This window comes from Salvia splendens, chromosome 11 (genome assembly GCF_004379255.2).
Source record: "Salvia splendens isolate huo1 chromosome 11, SspV2, whole genome shotgun sequence".
Taxonomy (NCBI): Eukaryota; Viridiplantae; Streptophyta; class Magnoliopsida; order Lamiales; family Lamiaceae; genus Salvia; species Salvia splendens.
The window spans coordinates 33,300,524-33,323,168 of record NC_056042.1 but is presented as its reverse complement, the minus strand read 5'-3'; the positions used below and the strand labels follow the sequence as shown (position 1 = coordinate 33,323,168).

Here is a 22,645-nt window from a genome sequence, read left to right as displayed (position 1 = left end):
TCTTGGGATGAGTTTTCATTTGTAATATATGGTGTTTTTATTGAGAGGGCCTATGATTCGGAGCGGAATAGTAGTGGCCCATGGCAGTGTTGGTATGGAAAAAAAACGCGATCTACGATCAAAATGGTTGTGACTAATGAGAACGTTTATGAGCCGACTTGTAATGGTGGCTTGAAAAAGAAGTCAAGCCAGTCGAAATAAAGGTTTATAGATGATAGACATGCCTGTTACTGGAAAAAACAAAACATTAAACATCCACGACAAAGAACCTTCTTATTTTTCTTGCATTATTCATGAGTCCAACACCGACTTTTTAATCAAACGTAATGCAAATATAGCAGCAGTCCTTCAACAATACGAGTGTTCAGTTTTTCAAAAGTAAGAAATTGGGCCCATAAATTTTTTAAAAAATTATAAGAAAATAGATGAAAATTAGAATAAAAAATACTCGAAGTATTGTTGTGATATTAGGACTCTAGGATAAAATGCTGCATTTGATTTTGACATGGATTTTTAAAATATAAATGAACAAAAAATAATAAATTAATAGATTAGTACTAGTAGTACTACTACTCCTATTTATTATAGGAAATACTGTTAATAATGAAATATACTGTACGATATTGCACACATTTTTCCGGTAAATAGAGTAAACATTTTACACTTAAAACAGTTGCGAGTAATATTTTTTTAAATTGCCGCCGGAAAAATCAAATAGCTCCCTCCGCTGCCTTCACACGGCGGCTGGCAGCCTCTTCCTCCGCTTTCCGATTTCCTCTGCTGGTCCGTCAATTGCGCTCGGACGCCACTCTGGAAGCAATACGGAAGGCGTCGCAGAACAAAATCCCCAACTTGGTGCTGTACAACTACCCCTCATTCTCCGGCGCATTTGGAGCGCTTTTCGCGCACCTCTACCACTCTCGACTCAACCTCCCTTGCTTCATATTGCCTTTCTCCTCCGTTGCGCCCTTCAGGTAACGTGCGCTTGTCTTCTTCACGAATTTATGGTATTATCTGGCGGTGTTCAGTTAAAAATGTGATTTAGTATTAATTTCAATCCTGCTGTGTAAACAGAATGTATGCAGTATGCAAAATTGTTATAATTTCAGCACACGTATGCTCAATGAATGATAACTTGTAATTGAGCTTCTGTTTCGCATTTTCTGATTTGGATGGAGACGAAATCAGAAATTCATAGTATTTCCTAATTTCAATCAGTTTAGGTAATTTATTACTATTAAGCTACATGTATTCGTCACTTTTAGTTAGCATTAATCACAATCAGAGAATATATGGGGATGTTGTGATGAATTTGTTTTTATGCTTATATTGCATTCTGCTTTTAATCTGCTTGAAGTGCGCTTGTCTTCTTCATAATTTTTGGTATAATCTGGCGGTGTACAGTTGGAAATGGCATTTAGTATTCAATCCTGATGTGAAAACAGTATTTAAGCAGTATGCATTGCTGTTGTAAGTCAGCACAAGTGTGTTGAAGTGAAATGATAATTTGTGATTGAGCTTCTTTTTCACGTTTTTTCGATTTAGACCGAAATGAAATCAGAAATTCCTATTTTCTATTTTCGATCCATTTAGGTAATAGTACTAAATCTCGTGTGTGCATCACCTATAGTTGGCAATAATCACAATCACAGAATGTATGGCGGTGTTGTGATGAATTTATTTTTGATGTTAATATTGCATTCTGCTTTAAATGCTTGAAGTTTGGTGGATATACTTGCATTTCACCAGAATATTGTATCAGAGATGCAAGTAGGTGTGACTCAGGACCTGATCCACTGTTTTTTGGTGATGAGTTGCCACAGGCGTACTAACATTTGTGTAACCTTGCCACTGTATATCTCTTCCCTTATAATCTTGTTTCGTTGTAATGTTTCTTTAGCGTTGATGACTTGTGCATAGAAGGAATGAAGACGTGCTACTTTTTAGTCTTTAGACTTTTTAGGTCCGAAAGGTTTTCCTTTGGAGCTTTCCAGGCAAACATCATCCACGTGAGTTATAGTTGCACATGTTACTGAATGTCTTTTAATGTATGATTCCTTCTAACTGGGAGTTCTGGAAATGAAGTTGGTGCTGGTTTAACTCAACATCTTTTGTTATTAGGGTCATTGGTTTTGATCACCGGAAATCAGTGCTTTCCCAAATTTCTTCAGGGGAAGATTCTGATCCGAATATTTCATTTCATGTAAATATTGAGAAGAGTAGCTCCACTACTGTGTATGAATATTTCTCTGCTAAACTCTCAGATACTATATCTGATCAGGTAACTCAGAGCTGGATGTTTTATTTTGGGTTTTCTGTTTTACTGGTTATGCAGCTGTTAATAAATTTTCATAAGTTTGTAGTGATGTCTCATTTTAAGTACTACACACATGGCAGATTGATAATATCAGCCTGCTAAACCATGATGACCAAGAACGCATGGAGATGATTCTCAAATATGTTGAAGCTGGAGATCTACGGCAATGGAATTTACCCAACATTAAAGCCTTTTATATTGGACTAAGAGAATTTCGATCGAAATTAAACTGCATCACTAACCCACTCATGTATCAACAGGTGCAAGCAATTTGTATAAATTTACTCCATTTTTTTAACTTCTTTGGAAATACGACACCATTGAAGCAATTGTTAACCAAAAAGCATTAACTGTATCTGTAGATTCTGTACTATCTGATAGTTGTATTGCTGGATGAAGTAATCTTTTATAATTTAAAGTCAACTCCATTGAAGGAAAAGAGTTACTGAGTCACTATTCTTTCAACAGTATGCTTTGATTTGTGTAGATTCGAATACTTTACTTAGTTTTGGTCTTCTTCTGCCATGAGCAGTTAACAGAGATTTGCTCTGAAGGCTTTATCATCAAGGGAAACACCTATCTTTCTAATCGACCGACAGAAGCAAGTAAACTGCTGAATAAAGTGTTCAGGATTAAGTTTGGCCGAGGCTTTTATGGTGAATGTCTGGTATGACAATTGTCAAATGACCTGTTCAGCAATTCTTAATTAATTGAATTATGCTTGTGATTGTCATCATTAAGTCAATCTTAAAGCATGTGACATAATTACATTAATTGAATCATCTTTATTCTTGTTATTTCCACGGTAAGTGAGGCACTTATCTTTTTAATTTTATATTCTACTCCTTCCGTCCCACGGTAAGTGAGGCACTTCTTTTAAGCATGGGTTTTAGGAAAATGATATTAAATAGTTATAGTGTAGAGAGAGTAAAGTAAGTAGAGTATAATTCTTATTTATTTTTATTTGGGGTGATTCTCGCATGTGACAGGCTTGAAACTATTAAAAGTCTGAAGTAATAAAATTATATGTTAATTGCCTGGCATCTATCTTGTTGGCTAGGCGATTAGAGCTGATGGGAATTCAGATTTCAGTGATGAAATGGGCAAGGAACTTAGCCAAATGAGTGCAGCAGCTGGGCTAAGGTGATTGAACCATGCTCAATCTCTTTTCCTTTTGTCCTTCCACAAGATTAATTGTGCCTCATAATTCATTTATACATCAGTCTTTCATGTTTGTCATATGCATCTCTGTCTTGCATGTTTTCTGAAAACTTTTGATGCCATAATTCTTAACGACTAGATTGCCACTAATCTCAGCAACATGCATGAACATATGGATGATAGTATGTAGGTGTATCGTTCATGGCTAGCTTGAGCCTTGATGTAGTTAATTGTTGTGTGCGTGCATCAGTTTAAATTACTAGGTGAACCTTTTAAGCATGTTTAAATTTCAATTTTTAAGTTTGATACTCGTTTTACTATTAGCTTCTCTTTTCACCATAATAAATTTGATGCCTGAAGTAAAACAAACAGAAGTTTAGTGTGGCTACTGCTACTTAGCTGGGTGTTTGTTTGCCGTATGTGTCACACTGAGTATGCCTACCAATGAAACAGGCCTATTGGAGCAGTCCTTTACATGCAGAGGAACAATCTAAAAATGTCCCTGAGAACTATAGACAGCGGTACCGATACATCAGAAATTGCTTTGGTTTGCAACTTAGCAGACTTATTCTCCTTTTATGCACTTATATAAACAACCCATATAAGAACGTTTCCAGCAGAATTCCTGATCAAGTTTCAAGTCTGGTTGCTGTATCTCTACCTGCAGGCATACGGTGGTGGTGGTTTCCCAAGTTCCAGCTCCTTTATTATTCGTATGGATGAGTATAACCAGTGGCGTTCAGCACTGCCATTGCCAATAAGATAATGCCATCAGCTATAAGCAAGTTCGTTGGGACTTACTTTGTTATTAGCTCGGCTTACTCTCTGAAGTTACTTCCATGATTTCATGGACTAGTGTCGATCTAATGGTTTTATGCCTTAGGGGTTCCATGTGATCACTTTTAAAACTAAAACTTTCTAACACAGAAAGGTTGTAAGGCTCCGTTTCGTACACGGAATTGGAATTGGAATTGGAATTGGAATTGAATTGAATTGGAAGAAATTGAATTCTAATTCAATTCCAAATCGTATGTTTGGTAAAGTGAAGTGATTAATATGAAATTGAATTTGAATAATTTGTGCACACCCACTATACACACACTATATACAAAAACCCACTCACACACACTTCACACAAAATAAACATACTACACCCACATACACACACTTCACACAAAATACACATACTACACACACATACACACACTTCACACACACGTCATACACTACACACACTACACAAATTTCACACATTTCACAAATTTCACACGCTACACAAATTTCACACACTACACACATTTCACACACTACACAAATTTCACACATTTCCTGCACTACACACATTTCACACACTTCACACTTTACACACATTTTACACATTTCAAGCATCCGATTTTTTATTTTTTTTTTAGTTTTAGATTTTTTTTCCGATCTGAATAAAAAAACTAAAATTTTCTAAAAGTTTAAACTGAACAAAATTTAAAATTTTAGTTTGTGAATATTGTATGTATTTTGGGTATAGTATGCATAGTGTGTATTTTGTGTAAAATTTGTGTCGTGTGTGTATTGTGTGTGTAATGTGTGTAGTATGCGTATTTTGTGTATAGTGTATGTAGCGTATGTATTTGTAGGGTATGTATAGTGTGAAATGTGTGAAATTTGTGTAGTGTGTGAAATGTGTGTAGTGTGTGAAATGTGTGTAGTGTGTATAGTGTGTGAAATTTGTGTAGTGTGTGAAATGTGTGCAGTGTGTGTAGTGTGTGAAATGTGTGTAGTGCGGGAAATGTGTGAAATTTGTGGTGTGTGAAATGTGTGAAGTATGTATGTGTAGTGTGTGTGAAATATATGTAGTGTGTGAAGTGTGTGTAGTGTATGTGAAATGTGTGTAGTGGTTATTGAAACTATCTAATTTTATGACTATTTGAAATTCCAATTTTCCTTTTGATATGGAATTGAAAATTTGGAATTATAAGTCAATTCCAATTCTATACATTTTTGTGATACCAAACAATGGAATTGGAATTGGAGGCTCCAATTCCATGTTCCCAAACTCACCCTAAGTGTTTGGTTGACAGTGCATTGTTTGAAATATGACGGTTTGATTTGTATTACAACAGCCTTGTTGTTTGGGACTCCTCTCATATCAAGTGTGAGGAATATCTTCTGAGGATTAAGAGGCTGTGACCTTATAAGTATTAGACAATTTTGTTTCTTTACACCGAAATGTACTTTAGCCCCAAATATGTAACACAATTGACCATGTTTATACTAACTCTTGATATTAATGAGGAAAAAGGATTCAATTACTAGGTCCCATGTGGCCATCACTTCAGTCTACTAATGTTTCTGTGAAGATTAACCTCTGTTTTTGTGTATTTATTAGAGAAATGATTTGGAGGGAGGAGAGGAATGTTTCCTTTGATTTTGCAGTAATTCCTAAAATTAGTGACACCATATATGTGCTGTATATTTACGTATATTATAACCAGATTTTATTCATTGTGGATTTCTTAGTTTAAGATTATAGCCTTAATTATGTATTTTGGATTTCTTTAATGCATTTTCCCCAAAATTCAATATTTCTATATCTTGGATTCTATTTAGTGAGGATGGTAGTATTTTTTGGTAATAGGAGTGCTGCGTTTTACTTCTTTCATGATTGTTAGATGTGAATATTGTAGTGTTTTTAGTTTTTAACTGATGAAATTTCGTGGTGAATTTTCAATGGAAGGCCAAATTTGCATATGAGAATGAAGTGTAATATGGAAAAGATTACAGGGAGGGAATGATGACTAATTTGAAAGGTTTAGTTGAACCATGTGTTTCACTTATGGTCCCATTTTTTACAGCTAACAAAGACATGCCGTGATATATGAGATAGAATCTTGTATGAGGAGACCAAGAAAAGTGGGGTCGGAAGAAGACAAAAGATTTACTTCTGGATTTTCTGTGTTCTTTGGAAGGAAGATTTCATCGAAAAGTTTTAAAAGATAAAGAGGTCCCACGCTCTAGTGTGGATTCGGAGTATAGAGCTATGACTATCTGTATGTGAGATCATGAATGTACATTGGTTTCTGTATGTGAAGTGGGTTTGAATGTTTGAATACAAGCTAATTTGTGGTGAGATAATCAGGCTGCACTTCACATGGCATCTAATCTAGTCTTTCATGAGTGAACCATGCATATTGAGATTGATTGTCACTTTGTATAAGCTGTGCGTTATTAATATCTATGCCCCAACTTGACGGAAAGTGTTAGAATGAGATTTGTGTATATCAGTATATGGTATAAATTGTAGAGCAGGTTAGTGATTTCCTAGTTCATATAGGACTATTGTGTATATACAAGTACTTTGAGTAGATGAAGATACATATATTTCATGTTTCTACCTTTGATTTAACATCTTACAATTGCAGAATACTCACAGAAATATGGGCTACAAAAATATCCTTGATACCTACTAGTGGAAAACATTTAGCACAATAGTTTCAGTAAACTGGACAACCAGCAACTTGTATGCCTTTAGCGGTAGGACAAGTAGCCAAGCTGCAGTGTTCACCGCTCGTGCCCCACCAATCTATTTCTTTATCCTCTATGCCGAATGTAAAATAGAGTGCCACTGCCATGAAAGCTACTCCGGCATCTAGAGCTGCTGAAACAATGTAGTTATACCTCTGCCACCAGTTTTTCCGGTAACGGAAGAGGAAGTAGTTGAAGATCGTCCCAATGATGACCCAGGCATTGTAATTTAATGGCGTTGCAGGTGGCATCATACCTGTTGCCCCTAGAAGGACAGGCAGGTTGATTAGAGGAATCCAAGATTGGTTTGGAAATGCCTTGTGGAAGAGCCAGACAATGACAGGACCTATTGCACCTCCAAGGAAAAACCAGTTCATTGAACTATAATTTCCAAGACTTCCGAATATTCTTTTGGGCCCCACTAAACCCCAAATGACTGATGCATCGAAGAAGACTCTATCTCCGGGGCATGTCCACGGACTGTCTGGTGGAAGGAGGTCATCGTGGCATATGTTTTTGATAGATGTAAGTAGCCACCACGCCACAGAAATGTTGATTGTTCCAGCTATAACTGTTCCAACGGACTGATGCATCATAAATGGAATACAGATGAGAATAGTAAGTCTACTGGGATGGTAAGAATTTCAGTTATTGATTAAACAACAATATGTCATAGAAAGACTGTCTGGCATCTTAGAGTGATGAGTATTATGTTCTTCTATGTTAACACGTTTTCCAACTTCCCGTAGTAAGGCCATGCTGAGCATGCTCATCATATATGTAGGTAGGTAGTCGAATTGGTGATTAGTTTATTAGAGAGTGGATCTCATCCCTTTTGGTATCCACATCGTCTTATCCCTTACAGTAGGTAACGTCTGTAGAACTCAAAGTTTAGCTAACATTGGTTATTTTCCATTTAAAATTATGTATCTATGTGGTTAGTTAGGACTAAAACATAATTGTTCTATTTTGATTGAGTATACACAGTTTGAGAGCATGATGATGAAGAATGTGAAGTGTTCCATAAATTGAACAATGCAATCTACCTGAACTATAAACATCGATCTGGGAGGGATCTTCATGTAGTGACCTAGCTTGAAATCACTTAGGAAAGAGACAGCTTGTGCCATGCTCATATATCCATAGACTTTAAAGCAGACATTTGCAATTGGTCTTCCTGGGTATATGAGACCCATAACATACTCTGTGATTATATTCAACCCAGGAGTCTGCAAATAAAACATTTTTATTTTTGTATCAGAGAATAATAATATAAAATTGTCAGTTGCTATATGATACTTGAATGTGTTTGTAAGCATGCACAGTGTATGTTTGGCACTGAAGGCACAACTATTTTCTTTTTTGTAGGCAACAACATTAGAGAGGAATGCCATTGCTCAGTTACCTGGTTGGTTGTGGCTGTGATGATGCTGATTGGAAGTGTGAAAACAAAGGCAATGATACAGGCGAAGATCAATGCCCACCATGGCATCTGAACTTGGTCATTCAAGAATATGGTGAGCATCAGAGAAGCAGTAAAGGTCACTGCTAGTAATGCATAGAACCACCAGGATGGTATGTCTGCGTATTTGCGCATAAGCCTTGTATGAATGTCCTCTTTTTTGTTGTATGAAGCACGGAATCTTTCGATTATTTCCCTGTGGTTTACAAATTAACAAGCTATTAAGTTAATCATCATGTTTGGGATGATGAAATACCAGAGTATGCTCCACGCATAAAGTACACTTAGGTGGTATCATTTTTACTACTTGTATGCAATAACAAGGCAATTCTCATTATATCATAAAGCAGACAAAATTGAAAAAATGAACGTAAAAAGTAGCATCGAAGTTCAGTACCTTCCGTAGAAGAAGGCCACATGTGTTAGGGTAGAAGCAATAGTTGCAAAGCCAAACCCATATGTCAGGGAAAAGAACATGCTGAGATGTATTCTGCCCTGTTGTTCGTACTTTTGAATATCCAACTCAAACTTGTCGTTTACAATTGCAGATATGTTATACTTCTGACCTTGAGATGTGAACAGGTGTGAGGAGAAAATTGGAAACTTCCTAGCACCATACAAGTTGAATCCCCAGTAGGCTGTAGGAAGCACTAAGTAGATTATGAGTACATAACCCGCAAAGACATTCATTATGGCAAAGAAGGGAGTTACTAGCGGGCTGCCCAAGAAGGATGCTACGGCTGTCCAATCTAATGTCACGGCTCCAAGGCCAAGGCCTTTCATGCCTGATCCAATCTGCTGTGCTGTGACTGACTTGGAAAATGCCCAACACATCCATGAAATGCTTGTGAGAGTTGGAAACAGGTACCCGGGAAATAGGTACCAGGAGAAGCTGCATATTAGCACAATCAAGAAAAACTTTGCCCTTGACATGCGCGCCTCGTCTTTTTCATGCAAAGCCCTGCAAAGTTGGAAGAAATCATCGGTGAGGTTTTGGTACAAGAATGTGGAGTTTAGTCTGTCTCAACTCGGACCACGCTACATGTGCAGATGAAGTGGAGAAAACACATGATTTTGAAAAGGAATGATGAACAGTGCACATGCAAATTCTGCTCTCTTTCCTTTGCAATATTGGTTCATTTTTACCTTCGAAGTCTGCACAACGTTGCATTGTTGTATTTTCACATGAGATGTTTCAGTTTGGAGATATGCATTTGATATCTCAAAATCTTGGGAAAATATGTAAACTGGTCAGCTTATCAGGTGCTGTTCATCACTTGTAATAGTCTTTGCACGTATAAATAACGAAGCTTTCGACCTAGTGATATCACATAGTCTTATTCTATCTACCTTATCTCAGAAGTGATTTCTTGTTGCCTCTGTAATTTCACATATCTCCTTCTTTCTTATGTCAGTCTGATTTTGTGCGAGCTTCAGATACGCTGATACGCACCAGGTTATTCGATTCAAGAGCTCCTCGTTCAGGTTTGGGCGTTTGGCGTACAACATTTTCTCATCTAGTTGAATTCCAGCTAATCTTAATTACTTAGCTAATGGTCACTATGCTATGCTTAAGAAAAAGCCTCCAATTTTGCTGTTTCTTGACAGTAAAGTTAGAGGGAGTTCATTTCTAGTAGTAATCAGTAAAAGTTGACTGTGTTTCAATAACCTGTAAATTAAGTCATAGATTCCATGAGCTATGAATCTAGACTAGATTTTAGGTTTGTATGGGTCCATGAATCTGTCCACAAACTAAGTCTGATTGATTGCTGAGGAATCTTGGTGGGTGCATTTAAGATCAAGAGGTAGTAACTGTAAGTTTGTGAGCTGTGACAGAAAGGCCAAAGATTTATCACGTGAAGCTCATAAAAGGTATAACTTGCTTCCATCCTCTCCCTCTCAGTGGTGTACATCAAATATTAAAGCAAATATATGTAGCAAGATTGTGCAATAATGTATCCAGCTAAATATACTTCCTCCGTCTCACTTTAGGAGTCTCAGTTGAGTTCGGCACGAGTTTTAAGAAATGTAAAGGAAAGTCAGTGAAAAAAGATAGTGGAATGTAGTCCTACTTTTTTATAATAGTTTTTATAATAAAATGTGGGTGGAAAAAAAGTTAGTGGAATGTGGGGCCGAATACCATTTATGGAATATTTCAATCGGGACTCCTAAAGTGGGACACCCAAAAATAGTAAATCGGGACTCCTAAAGTGGGACGGAGGGAGTATTACTTTTGGAAAAAATTGGATAATCATATAGCTTAATTGGTGACAAACGTGAACCTAGAGTCTTATCAAGTCCAATAAGTCATAGAAAAGGAAAAGATTGCCCACTTGATGAAATATTATAGTATTAACATATAGGAGATACTCCTATAAAATAAATGACAATATAATGAGATAATGACTCGTAGTCTAATAAAATATTAGTGTGGAAGCAGGCGGAAAAGTTGACTCACCGGAAGAGGGAGACTTGGACTAGAGTTCCGGGCCACCACATGTGGGCCGGCTCGATCACATACTTCCTCAAAAGCCCGGCCCATCCATATCCCAGCACCTGCAATATTCCATTTTATTAATTTCTCACCACCCACCAATAAATATCTTTCTATGGTTGAGAAGATAGTATTATTTGAGTATGAAATACGAATTCTACTTTTTTTAGATATTTTTATTACTCCATCTGTCCCGCATTACGGTCATTTTTGCACTCGTTTTGTAAAAATGATAATAAATAGTTAAAGTATAAAAATAGTAAAGTAAGAGAGAGGAGAATGCAAAGAAGACGGTTCTCTAAGATCATAAATCACAATCATAATCAAATAGTCGATGTATCTTTCAATAATTTCCAGATTAAAAACTAGTAATTCAAGATCATAAATCACAATCAAAATCAAATAAAGTAGAAATATACACATCAAGAACCTAATTACCTGAGTGGTGATGATGAGAAGCCAACCAGCCAAGAAAGAGATCTCTCTCCCATAAAAAGCCTTAACAATGGTGACAACCCCCACCCCATAAGCCGACCCGTACCCGAACGCGCTCCCAGCATTCGCAAATATCGAAATGAGCACGTGCTCCTTGATGTTGAACGGGCCGGGGTTGAGGGAGAATCGCCTCGGGCCGAACCCGGGCAGCCCGAACCTCGTCTCGGGCAGCACCGCGGCCAAGAAGTGGCCGATGGGGAGGGACGCCACCTGGACCGTGATCTGGGTTATGATGAGGGGCTCGGTGCGGTAGGCGAAGAACTGGTTGAGGAAGGAGAGCATGGCGCACGAAGCCAGCCCGAGGAACCACATCCGGAACGTCCACACGGGCAGGGTCGGGTCGTCCGTGTTTGTTACCGTGAGGCGGACCTCTTCGATGGGGGACTCGTCGTCTTCGTCCGTGGCGAAGACGAAGACGGCTGGTGCTAAGGTTCCCATGTTGAGGGTTTGGGTTCACTACTTGGCTATGAGGATTAATATATATTAATATGGGGGGTGGGGCTAACTATATAAGATGGAGTTATGGTGGCTAGTGAGAGATGGGGATGACTATTGACATATGAAGTCAACCAATGTTTAATTATGTTTTGTTGTTTGTAAGAATGTGGAATAAAAAATGTTGAAAATTTGGGAAGCATTCTCACATGAGGAAGTGGAATTTGAATATAGTGTGTTAATGAGGATAGGGCAATTCTTGTGTGTGGACGGATGAGAGTGGGATTGCTAGTTGTGTGGTGTAACTGCGCTTAGTTATTCAAATGTAGGAGTATAATTTTGTCCCCACTTAAAACCTCATTACTCTACTCTCTTCACCTATATTTGTCCTTCGTCTTACTTGATAACTTCATATTCCTCATTTTTGTAGGGCATTTTTATATATTTGTACTTCAAATCTTACACAACTAGAAAGCATTCTTGATTTTTTGGATCTTCGAAAATATTTTCGACTCTAGATTTATAACTGTAGTATTATAAAAAATTAATGAAATCTTATGTGTCAACTATTCACATATCAATATAATTAGATGGAGTGTATAAATATACACAATTGCAAATTATAAAATGAAATAATAAACCATTTTTAAAAAGTAAGATGAATAGTATAGCTGTATATAGGTGATGAGATGAGAACTTGAGATAGACATTGCAAAAACTTACTACAAAATAGTATCCCTCAAAATTGAGATATATATTATTTAATAATTAAACTACTTTTTAATAAAATTTATTGTTTTTATGATTACATAAATATAGATGTCCAAGAATTTATATATAGTTTTTTTTGGTAATGTATAGTAATTTATAAAAGCAATCCACATAAAGCGTTGAATTTGGAGCACAATTTGTTCCACAATTGCGCAACCCTAGACCATTTTCAAGATAAACCCTTAGTCCAAGGTTGTCTGGGGATATTTTTAAAGTCCAGAGACTATGGGCGAGATAAACCAATAGTCCAGAGACTATTTTCGAATTTCACTCTTTTTTTAAATGAAATTGAAAAAAGGAATACTCTATTTTGCTTCCATCAAAAACAGTAATCTTTATTAACAACAATTACTCCTAATCACAACAAATGTCAATTTTAATCATAGCCTCGATCATTTTAACACAATTACTTTTAATTATGATGATAATAAATTTTAGCACAATAGTAATATCTTGATGAAGTTGGTAATTAATAAGGAACTGTGACACAAGTTTTTGCCTAAAAATTACCCTCTCTTATTAGGATTTTACATTTGTTTGTTTTTCTGAAGGATTTTACATTTGTTTGTTTTTCTAAAATCAGAGTTTAAAAAATAGTAAAAACATTGAGTGTAGCATATGATATAGTAATATAATGTGATTTTTACAGTAGCGATCGAAAATAATTTTATTATATAAATACCAATTTTCTCGTCACTGGCGATGATTTGATCGCTAACCATGAAAATTGTTTAGTTCAAAAATTAAAATAAAGAATCAAACTATAAAGAGCATACTTAACTCTTTAAAATATCATTGCATACATTGTAGGGTAAGTGCATTTGAAGGGCCAAAATATTAGTCTATTAAAATGGCTATGACTTCCAACTTGTTTGTAGATATAATGGTAGATTGAGGCCCACGAGCACACATTATAGCATACTAGTAAATTGATAAAATAAAAATAGACCACTTATCTAGTTTTTTTAACAAACTAATCTTTTAAGGGAGGGGCATGAAGATATAGATTGTTTTTTACAAAGTCTTATTCACATTTAAATGCCGAATAAAATCATAACATAGCAAGTCTCACTTGTATATTGTTGGGTTACAAACTTATCTCACATCGGATGAGTGGGGTAAGTTGGAATGTGTATATAATTCATGTCCAATCTCAATTAGTTTGAGGCCTTTTGGGAGTGACTCAAAAACAAATCCGTGCGGGCTTGACCCAAAGCGGATAATATCAAACTAATGTTGCAGTCGACGATCCTAACAAGTGGTATCAGAGCCAGGTGGCTTTGGGTCGGGCCCATGTTTGTGTCGACTGCGTTCCCGATGTGGTCTTGGTTTGAGGGGAGATTTGTTGGGTTACAAACCCGTCCCACATCGGATGAGTGAGGGAAGTTAGAAGGTGTATATAATTCATGTCCAACCCCAATTAGTTTGAGGCCTTTTGGAAGTGACCCAAAAATAAATCCGTGCGGGCTTGACCCAAAGCGGATAATATCAAACTAATGTTGCAATATCACTTGAGAGTTTGAAACTTTAAAATTGAAAATATATATTCATATTATTGAAGGCAAAAGAGATTATTACTGCTCACATGCAAAAAAGTCATAACAAATTCTATAAAATATCCCAAAAATTACTTGCAATTGTGCTTTGTCTAACCGCGGCAATTTCCTTTACCAAACTTATTTAACACATTACTACATGTAAACATAACGTAAAAATACAAGTCATAATTGTAATTTAAAGCTTGTTCAAATGATTACATCCAAAACATTACGCAAATCCTACATCTTTTATTGTATGACTAATTATAGTTAATGAGAAATTCCACGCTTGAATGATGGCAAAAGAGATTATTGCTGCTCACATGCAAAAGAGTCATAACAAAGTCTATAAAATATCCCAAAAATTACTTACAAATACATATGAATAAATTATGTGTCTTTTGAGTCTTGCAAGTTTCAACCAATAATTTGAAACTGTATACATATCTAAATCATCTATACATCATTTGAACTAATCATTGAATTTCAAAATTATCAAATACTCCCTAAATAATTCACCATATATTATACATATGAAGTAAGTATAATCTCTTTCTTGTCAACCATATAATAGTAGTACAATTAGTTAATCACAATTTATTTTTTTAATATAGTAATTGTAATAAGGTCAACTTCTAGCCCGATGCAATTTTAGAGCGAATATTAAATCGTGAGCTTTCAATTCTTTTTTTAATTCTCGTATAAACGAATTTTTAGTAAAATAAGTAATCTTTTATATTCTTCAATGAACAATAAGAATAAATCAAATTTTCATAATTTAATTCAAAATTTGTGAAATTAGACTAAAATTTATTCAAATTTCTTAGCTGGTTATTGTGATGCAAGAAGAATATACGAGGAAACGACAAATTCCACCTTAAATTACATAAATAAAAGTAGAATTATGTTCATTTTATTTGGTCTTTTTTAATTTTGGGTTGTTTATTGAGTATGACTCTTTCAAGATTAAATCTTTAATTTATCCACAATTAGGATTTTCCCTGATTTCATTTGGGCTAAATAAAAACCTGAGCTTCTGGGTTAATTCAGGTAACTTTTTCCATTTTATTCAATAGCTGCGTTGCTTGATTTTCATTTTTGGGGAAGTTTTCCCCCTTTTTTCTGCTTGATAATGATGTAGATGTCGTTCCAAAAATAGCAAGTCTTCTGATAGTAGTGATTTCAACTTTGATACACTCTTCAGAAATGGTGATGATGAAATCCTTGACTTAGTTCTTGCAAAAATCAGGTTTTGAAGTATGAATTTGGGGATATAAGTTGAATAATAGGTGTTTAGAAATTGATTTTTTTTTGTTAATATAATAAACCTATACTATAATTAGATTGATTTTGAGGAATGTGATGGAGCTCACTCATATAAATGGTGAGGGAGAAGTTGAAGAGAGTGAAGCAGAAAGGGGGAGTTTTAGGCAAAACCTATTCCACCAATCAAATTACTCTGGTGTTGTGAGGAAAAAGGCCTACATTTTTGATGGGGATGGGAATTACTTCAACAAGGAATGGGATCTTGTGCAAGGCTCAGGCAAAGAGTTTTGTTGGTATCATGTTGAGCTCCCAAAGGGGAACCATAAGCTCTCCCAGTTGGCTCAGCATCTCATCGATGCCCTGTCCCCGCCCCTAAAGCTCCAGGACATCCTCTCCCTCATCAGCAACAGCCCATTTTGTGGCCACGTTGACGGTGCTCTTGTGTTCAGAGTTAACTCTCCCGGCCCTGCCTCTAGCAAATTCACCTTTAGGATTGCAGCTAGGGTCACTGAGAATTCAGTCATCACGGTGTCGTTAGGGCGCGTGCCTAGGCTGGGATTCTCCCCGGCAAATGAGTCTTTGCTGTCGGAAATCCCAATTGTAGAGAGTTCGAGTAATGGAAGTAGGACTAGTGAAGGTAGGGATAGAGGGGGGATTGTGATAAGGGAGCATGTGCTGGATTTTCTGCTGACTATGAATCATTCGGAGGAAGCTGATAATCCTGTGCCTAAATCTGTCGCGGATCTTGTGGTGCACATCATCGATACGCACGTGGATCACCTTCAGGATGTCGTGACCAAGCTTGAGATTGAGCTGGATGCGGTCGAGTTAGAGATGGACAGAGGTACATCAGCACATCCTTTAAACTCGGCTTATTTATGCTTTTTTGTTATTCTCGTGCTATGTTTGAGGGGTGGGTCGGACAACTTTCTTGATTTACACTGCTTACTTGTAGTGCCGTTTTGGAGTCTTGGCATGTGTTATCTTCTTGATGAATTTATGTGTATTGTGATGATCCTATTGAAATTTTTTTTATTGTACTTTTCTTACCTTGTAAATTTAACAGGCGGTTTCGTGGAAAAACATATTATTAGTATCTGTTACCCCATCAGTACTTGTAGAAAAAATGTTTCGGCAGATTGTTATTTCTCCTAGTAACATACATTGAATATGAACTAAAGTGCAAAGAGAGAGTGTGTATTGATGGAAGCGAAGAAAAATAGGAATTTCTAAATTTATACCTCATCTTCTTCGAGAACCATTCCAGAGCAGTAAATATCAGAATTTGGTCGAAGTATGATGTGCCTTTTTATTAAATGACCATATCTTTATTTTTTTGATCTTGTATTAACTTGAGTTGTAAATGGCTTGACATACTACATAAAAACAAATGGCCAGTGAAAGAAGAGCAGCGGTCTCGTTCTCTCTGTCAGACCGCACACAAATGATCAGGAATTGTGAAAAAGTTTCGTTTCAGAGTGTACTAGTTCTATATAGTTTCCTTAATGAATATTTTCCTGGCCTGCCAAATAGTAGTCTAGGTTGCGTTTACTCACACGCGCAACATATAATGACAGATGAAACGAATATATGATGCTCTTAGATCCGAGTCTTGGGTGGATGTCTGAAAATTTATCAGGGATTGTGAAAAATAAGTTTGTGTTTATTTCTGGGATGAACGAGGCTAGTGTGGATCGATAAGACATAGATGGACTAGTTCATCGAAGCTATATAAACGTTCATCTTATGTTCATCTCGATGGATGCTCTTAAAGAAGTAGGCTACATTATTTGGAGAAGAAATCAGATGGTGTAGACATTCATACAGTCTCGATCAAAGGAATCTTAGAGTACTCCCGATTTATTAGATAGCAAGGTGTCTCATTTGTATTTACTTCATCACTATATGATACTCAGTGATTTGTTTGCAGGTGGTTTTGCTATGAAGAAGCAAATGTTAGACAGCCGAAGATTCCCAAAAATGAATCTCGACTTGCAACGTCTATTGCAGGTATTTCGCCATCTAATCCATGCTTCGATAGCCCCTCTCTGAGAAAGCCTGTATCGTACGTATTAATTTAAACCGGTGCTCTGACTTGTTTGGGGAAACTCCAGGTGATCGCACACGGTGAACAAGTATTTCCCCGAGTCAAGGAGAAGTGTTCGTCTAAAGAATGGTTCAGCAGTGAAGACATCAACGCGTTAGAAGAGTTGATTGGTCGTATAAGGAGATTAAAAGAGAACGTTGGCTTCATAGCCAACCGCGTCACTGCAATTCAGGCAGGCCTAGACAGCTGGCAGTCCGAGCAAATAAACCGAAAACTATACTACCTATCTTTCCTCTCCATTATATTTCTCCCTCTGTCAATAATAACCGGAGGTCAGTTTTTCACATAAAACTCGAACACATATTTCCCTGTCACGCCATCTGGCATAAACCTCGGCTGTTCCTTGTTGGCAGTGTTCGGGATGAATGTGGGCGGAGTTCCTTGGACCGGACAGAGAGACCCCGCGCTAAAGGATGGGTTTCGCAACGTGATGATGGTATGTGCAGCGATGCTTGCAGTCGTTCTCTTGTGCTTCGGTTTCCCGGCATTGTACAGCCGTGCAATGGCCTGGTGGAGAAGGCCGACTATGCAACGAAGCTGGTCCCTCAACCGGAGGTCCTTCATTAGGAGAGCCGGGATGGATGGAGGGAGAACAGACAGAGGGGGATATGTTCGACTTTAGGCTGGAGCGTGATGATCATCGTACATGCTAGATATGTTCGATCTTCTCCCTCTTTTGATCCGACATCGTCTTGCCCGGGATGGATCGTTCTTGTACTTGAATCGTTGATCATCTGCTAACTTTTACACACGCGCACACACTAATTCTTGGTTTGCTAGATGTAGGCCATTCTTGCATTTCTTTTCTCCTTGTGGATATTGATTTTTCTTGTACAGTATCTTTTGTTTAATTGAGATGGAAAGTGTAGCATGGTGTTTCTAATATAAATATATTGACGATTAAGGTGACAAGACTTATACTTTTCAACTAATTGAAACATTCAACTCAGTCAGTTATGAAATTTAGCAGATTTAATGTATTTTCGAACTACTCATTCCTATATGGATTTATATTTTATGCCTTAGATATATTTTTGGTGTACACATATATAGTTAAATTTGTGATACTACTATTTGAGGTACTACATTAGTAGCATAGTCTATCCAATTTTTCTCTTATTTTATTCTCACGTCTCTCGCCAATAATTATTTATTAATATTTGTGTTAAAAAATGCCTCAGACACTAATGAGACAGAGTAATAAGACGGATGAAGTATTAAGCAATTGGATACAAAGTCTATTTTGTACCATAAATGTTTCACATCTAACCAGTAAATCGGATTCGAATTACTATGACTATGTGATAAATTAGAAACCATGTTCTTTATTTTATAAAAAATACTAATAGTAGATTCTAAGATAACAAAAAATCAAAAATAAAAGGCAAGATTTTTTTTTAATCTGGCACTTGCAATTTTTTTTTAATTTGGCACTTGCAATTTTTTTTTAATTTGGCACTTGCTTATCTTGGGGAACAATCCACCTAGAATTGCAACCACGTATCTCTAGAAGCTTCCGACATTATATTTCTCCGCCATTTATTTATTCACATTTCATCAATCCTTTTTTTTTTCTAAACCTCAGCTATTTGAGGCAGTTTCACTCTGCTCTTTCAAAGCTCATCTTCATAAACCCTAAACCCTAGCAACTAAGGTGCCCTCAGATCGCTCAGTTTCAATGGCCACCGCCGTCCTCCTCAGATCTCTTCGCCGCCGCGATGTTTCCTCCGCTCCTATCTCTGCTTTCAGAACAGTACGTCTCGCCAAGTTCTCTGATTGTTCTTTTTCATTTTCTCTTTGATTCATTTCTGTGTAATATGGTGTGCAGTTTTATTTACTGTCTTAGATCTGGTTTGAACTGCGTATTTTACTGTATTTCAGGAGGTGACTGTCTATTAGAATATATTTTTGCAGGATTTCTGTTGTGATGAATCTACGAATTTGTTCTTTGTTTTATGTGTCACATGTATACGGCTGCTATGATTTCTGGTGATTTGAATTTGCGAGTAAATATTTTGAACATCGTGGTCTATTGTCATCTGATTTTGGATGCAAACCATCTCACAATCAGTGTGATTTTAGTTTATCGGTAGAATGAAGGATTGACTGAATGCTGGATGTGATCTTTTGCGTGCATTCTTTTTTTTTTAATTTTATTTTCCCATGATTTTTGGTTAAATTTGTGGCAGTACTTCATGCATCTTGCCATTGAGCAGTTTCTTGTTTATGACGATGCTAGTTGATTAGTGAATTTTAGGAGTCAAACTATGTACTGCTTCGGTTAAGATAATTCTATTAGCACCTTTAAAATTGAGTGTTCTTTCTGAAGACTATACTATTAGCGTTAAGCACCTCGAGAATTTAATTTACCCACCTATATATTGTGTTTCAGTTAACTGGAAACACCAAACCATCATGGGCAGTAAGCAACAAGTGGGCAGGTCTTGTGAGGCCATTCAGGTATGTTCCGTGCTCATCATTTTGTATATCAAGCATTGAGTAGTTGCTTTATTTCTTTTGTGATTCAATTGTATTTTCTTCCTGAACAGCACCAAACCGGCTGGAAATGATGTGATTGGTATTGACTTGGGTACCACAAATTCATGTGTCTCTGTTATGGAGGGAAAGGTGCCAGAATTTTCTCTCAATTGAACCTGCATCTTACTAGTTTTTGTTATCAATTGATTTACTTACATGTAAGATGCTTACAGACTCCAAAAGTTATTGAGAATGCTGAGGGTGCTCGGACAACTCCATCAGTAGTTGCATTTAGCCCAAAAGGAGAACTGTTGGTTGGAATACCAGCAAAGAGACAAGCTGTCACTAATCCAACAAACACAGTCTTTGGCACCAAGCGTCTAATTGGTAGACGTTTTGATGATGCTCAGACACAGAAAGAAATGAAGATGGTTCCTTACAAAATTGTTAGAGCTCCTAATGGTGATGCATGGGTCGAGGCCAATGGGCAGCAGTACTCCCCTAGTCAAATTGGTGCTTTTGTCCTGACCAAGATGAAGGAAACTGCTGAAGACTACCTCGGGAAGACTGTCACAAAGGCTGTTGTGACCGTCCCTGCGTATTTCAATGATGCTCAGCGACAAGCCACAAAGGATGCTGGGAGAATTGCAGGGCTTGATGTGCAAAGGATTATTAATGAGCCTACTGCAGCTGCACTCTCTTACGGCATGAACAATAAAGAAGGCCTGGTTGCAGTTTTTGACCTTGGAGGTGGAACATTTGATATATCTATTTTGGAGATTTCCAATGGTGTCTTTGAGGTGTGACATACTTGTTAAGTGCATTTTAACTGGTCCTGTCTTTGTTTATGCCTTTATGCTGATACATGTTTGCTTGTAGGTGAAAGCCACAAACGGTGACACATTTTTGGGAGGGGAGGACTTCGATAATACTTTGTTGGAGTTTTTGGTGAGTGAATTTAAGAGAACAGACAGTATTGATCTGTCCAAGGATCGTCTTGCTCTTCAGAGACTACGGGAGGCAGCTGAGAAGGCAAAGATTGAGCTCTCATCAACTGCTCAGACTGAGATCAGCTTGCCCTTCATCACTGCTGATTCAACCGGTCCAAGGCATCTGAATATCACACTGACAAGGTCTAAGTTTGAGGCTTTGGTTAACAGTTTGATCGAGAGGACTAAGAATCCTTGCAGGAGTTGCTTGAAGGATGCTGGCATCTCCACCAAGGAGGTTGACGAAGTTCTCCTCGTTGGAGGAATGACCCGTGTTCCAAAGGTTCAGGAAGTAGTTACTGAAATCTTTGGAAAGTCCCCTAGCAAAGGTGTGAATCCTGATGAAGCTGTTGCCATGGGGGCTGCTATTCAGGGTGGCATTCTCCGAGGTGATGTCAAAGAGTTGCTTCTCCTTGATGTTACACCGTTGTCTCTAGGTATTGAGACACTCGGAGGAATCTTCACCAGATTGATAAACAGAAATACCACAATTCCAACAAAGAAAAGCCAGGTCAGTAGCATTTTGTGAAGGTGTAATCTTCTTCTGAAGGTATTATACTATTGATTTCTGGTTCAAGACACTGATGTAAGTCTTAATATTATTGCAGACATTCTCGACCGCTGCTGACAATCAGACCCAGGTCGGCATCAAAGTGCTTCAAGGAGAGCGTGAAATGGCCACAGACAACAAAATTCTCGGTGAATTTGACCTCGTGGGTATTCCTCCAGCTCCCAGGGGCTTGCCTCAGATCGAAGTCACATTCGACATTGACGCCAACGGTATTGTGACTGTTTCTGCCAAGGACAAGACCACCGGCAAAGAGCAGCAGATCACGATCAGGTCATCAGGTGGTCTGTCAGAGGACGAGATCGAGAAGATGGTCAAGGAGGCCGAGGCACACGCCCAGAAGGATCAAGAGAGGAAGGCATTGATCGATGTCAGAAACAACGCCGACACCACCATCTACAGCATCGAGAAGTCCTTGAACGAGTACAGGGAGAAGATTCCAAGCGAAGTAGCAACCGAGATCGAGACTGCCGTTTCAGATCTGCGGAGCGCGATGGCCACAGAGAACATTGACGACATAAAGGCGAAGCTTGATTTGGCAAACAAGGCCGTGTCGAAGATCGGGCAGCACATGTCTGGTGGTGGCGGATCGAGTGGCGGGCCCACTGGAGGCTCTGAGGGAGGTGAACAGCAGCCACCTGAGGCAGAATATGAGGAGGTGAAGAAGTAGGATGGGTGAGAGTTGATTCAGCGGAGTTCATTTTTGTATTTACATTACTATTAGTTGGGTTGTGATAGGAGTTCGATTAGAAACTTCCTCGGGCGGAATTGAGCATCGGATTTCTTCTTTTTTGTTTTTTGACATAAATTTGGTGAAGAATGATATATGCTGAAATATCGTATAATAAATCCTATGCTGCTTGGGGTATGAGATTTCGTTTTTGGGAATTGTGTTGTGTGCATTTTGCATCTTTGGATGAGTGAGATATATCAGCAATGGTTTTTGCATCTTTAGGTTCTCGAGTGCTTTGCTTACATTTGATAAGACGAGTCCGTCGTATAGCGTGTTCATCACTTTTGAGCATATTTTTAAGGCTACCACTAC

The 22,645-nt window shown here is 37.6% G+C and overlaps 4 protein-coding genes across 4 annotated transcripts; 3 read left to right on the top strand and 1 right to left on the bottom strand.

Annotated features, from left to right (window-relative positions):
- Nucleotides 1–123: 123 nt before the first annotated feature.
- On the top strand, nucleotides 124–6,993 carry LOC121754845. Its single transcript, XM_042150138.1, has 9 exons — nucleotides 124–160; nucleotides 674–974; nucleotides 2,122–2,281; nucleotides 2,398–2,577; nucleotides 2,850–2,984; nucleotides 3,378–3,460; nucleotides 3,932–4,025; nucleotides 4,146–4,263; nucleotides 6,895–6,993. The coding sequence occupies exons 1-8, from the start codon at nucleotides 124–126 to the stop codon at nucleotides 4,242–4,244; spliced, it is 1,089 nt and encodes a 362-aa protein (XP_042006072.1). The 3' UTR covers nucleotides 4,245–4,263; nucleotides 6,895–6,993.
- LOC121753997 (oligopeptide transporter 4-like) lies at nucleotides 6,817–12,009 on the bottom strand. Its single transcript, XM_042149321.1, has 6 exons — nucleotides 11,392–12,009; nucleotides 10,918–11,015; nucleotides 8,857–9,420; nucleotides 8,403–8,655; nucleotides 8,044–8,226; nucleotides 6,817–7,581 (listed from the first exon to the last, which is right to left on the bottom strand). Exons 1-6 carry the CDS (start codon nucleotides 11,884–11,886, stop codon nucleotides 6,967–6,969), a joined length of 2,208 nt encoding a protein of 735 aa, XP_042005255.1. The 5' UTR covers nucleotides 11,887–12,009; the 3' UTR covers nucleotides 6,817–6,966.
- A 3,218-nt stretch (nucleotides 12,010–15,227) lies between these two features.
- On the top strand, nucleotides 15,228–18,477 carry LOC121754008 (zinc transport protein ZntB-like). Its single transcript, XM_042149331.1, has 5 exons — nucleotides 15,228–15,242; nucleotides 15,536–16,302; nucleotides 17,389–17,468; nucleotides 17,573–17,837; nucleotides 17,919–18,477. Exons 2-5 carry the CDS (start codon nucleotides 15,555–15,557, stop codon nucleotides 18,185–18,187), a joined length of 1,362 nt encoding a protein of 453 aa, XP_042005265.1. The 5' UTR covers nucleotides 15,228–15,242; nucleotides 15,536–15,554; the 3' UTR covers nucleotides 18,188–18,477.
- Nucleotides 18,478–19,130: 653 nt separating this feature from the next.
- Nucleotides 19,131–22,488, top strand: LOC121753998 (heat shock 70 kDa protein, mitochondrial-like). The gene is made up of 6 exons (XM_042149322.1): nucleotides 19,131–19,318; nucleotides 19,958–20,025; nucleotides 20,115–20,193; nucleotides 20,277–20,843; nucleotides 20,923–21,543; nucleotides 21,641–22,488. The coding sequence occupies exons 1-6, from the start codon at nucleotides 19,244–19,246 to the stop codon at nucleotides 22,268–22,270; spliced, it is 2,040 nt and encodes a 679-aa protein (XP_042005256.1). The 5' UTR covers nucleotides 19,131–19,243; the 3' UTR covers nucleotides 22,271–22,488.
- Nucleotides 22,489–22,645: the final 157 nt, after the last annotated feature.

What these genes read in the sequence shown, in the direction of transcription:
- LOC121754845 (XM_042150138.1), top strand. Translation starts at nt 124, where the DNA reads ATGGTTGTGACTAATGAGAACGTTTATGAGCCGACTT. An exon ending in GAACGTTTATGAGCCGACTT is followed by an intron (nt 161 to 673) that starts GTAATGGTGGCT and finishes CACTTAAAACAG; the next exon opens with TTGCGAGTAATATTTTTTTA. An exon ending in TCCTCCGTTGCGCCCTTCAG is followed by an intron (nt 975 to 2,121) that starts GTAACGTGCGCT and finishes TTTTGTTATTAG; the next exon opens with GGTCATTGGTTTTGATCACC.
- LOC121753997 (XM_042149321.1), bottom strand. Translation starts at nt 11,886, where the DNA reads ATGGGAACCTTAGCACCAGCCGTCTTCGTCTTCGCCACGGACGAAGAC. An exon ending in TCACAGCCACAACCAACCAG is followed by an intron (nt 8,227 to 8,402) that starts GTAACTGAGCAA and finishes TTTTATTTGCAG; the next exon opens with ACTCCTGGGTTGAATATAAT. An exon ending in GATCGATGTTTATAGTTCAG is followed by an intron (nt 7,582 to 8,043) that starts GTAGATTGCATT and finishes ATGATGCATCAG; the next exon opens with TCCGTTGGAACAGTTATAGC.
- LOC121754008 (XM_042149331.1), top strand. Translation starts at nt 15,555, where the DNA reads ATGGAGCTCACTCATATAAATGGTGAGGGAGAAGTTGAAGAGAGTGAA. An exon ending in ACTTGCAACGTCTATTGCAG is followed by an intron (nt 17,469 to 17,572) that starts GTATTTCGCCAT and finishes GGGAAACTCCAG; the next exon opens with GTGATCGCACACGGTGAACA. An exon ending in TCTGTCAATAATAACCGGAG is followed by an intron (nt 17,838 to 17,918) that starts GTCAGTTTTTCA and finishes CCTTGTTGGCAG; the next exon opens with TGTTCGGGATGAATGTGGGC.
- LOC121753998 (XM_042149322.1), top strand. Translation starts at nt 19,244, where the DNA reads ATGGCCACCGCCGTCCTCCTCAGATCTCTTCGCCGCCGCGATGTTTCC. An exon ending in TCTCTGTTATGGAGGGAAAG is followed by an intron (nt 20,194 to 20,276) that starts GTGCCAGAATTT and finishes AGATGCTTACAG; the next exon opens with ACTCCAAAAGTTATTGAGAA. An exon ending in TTTCCAATGGTGTCTTTGAG is followed by an intron (nt 20,844 to 20,922) that starts GTGTGACATACT and finishes GTTTGCTTGTAG; the next exon opens with GTGAAAGCCACAAACGGTGA.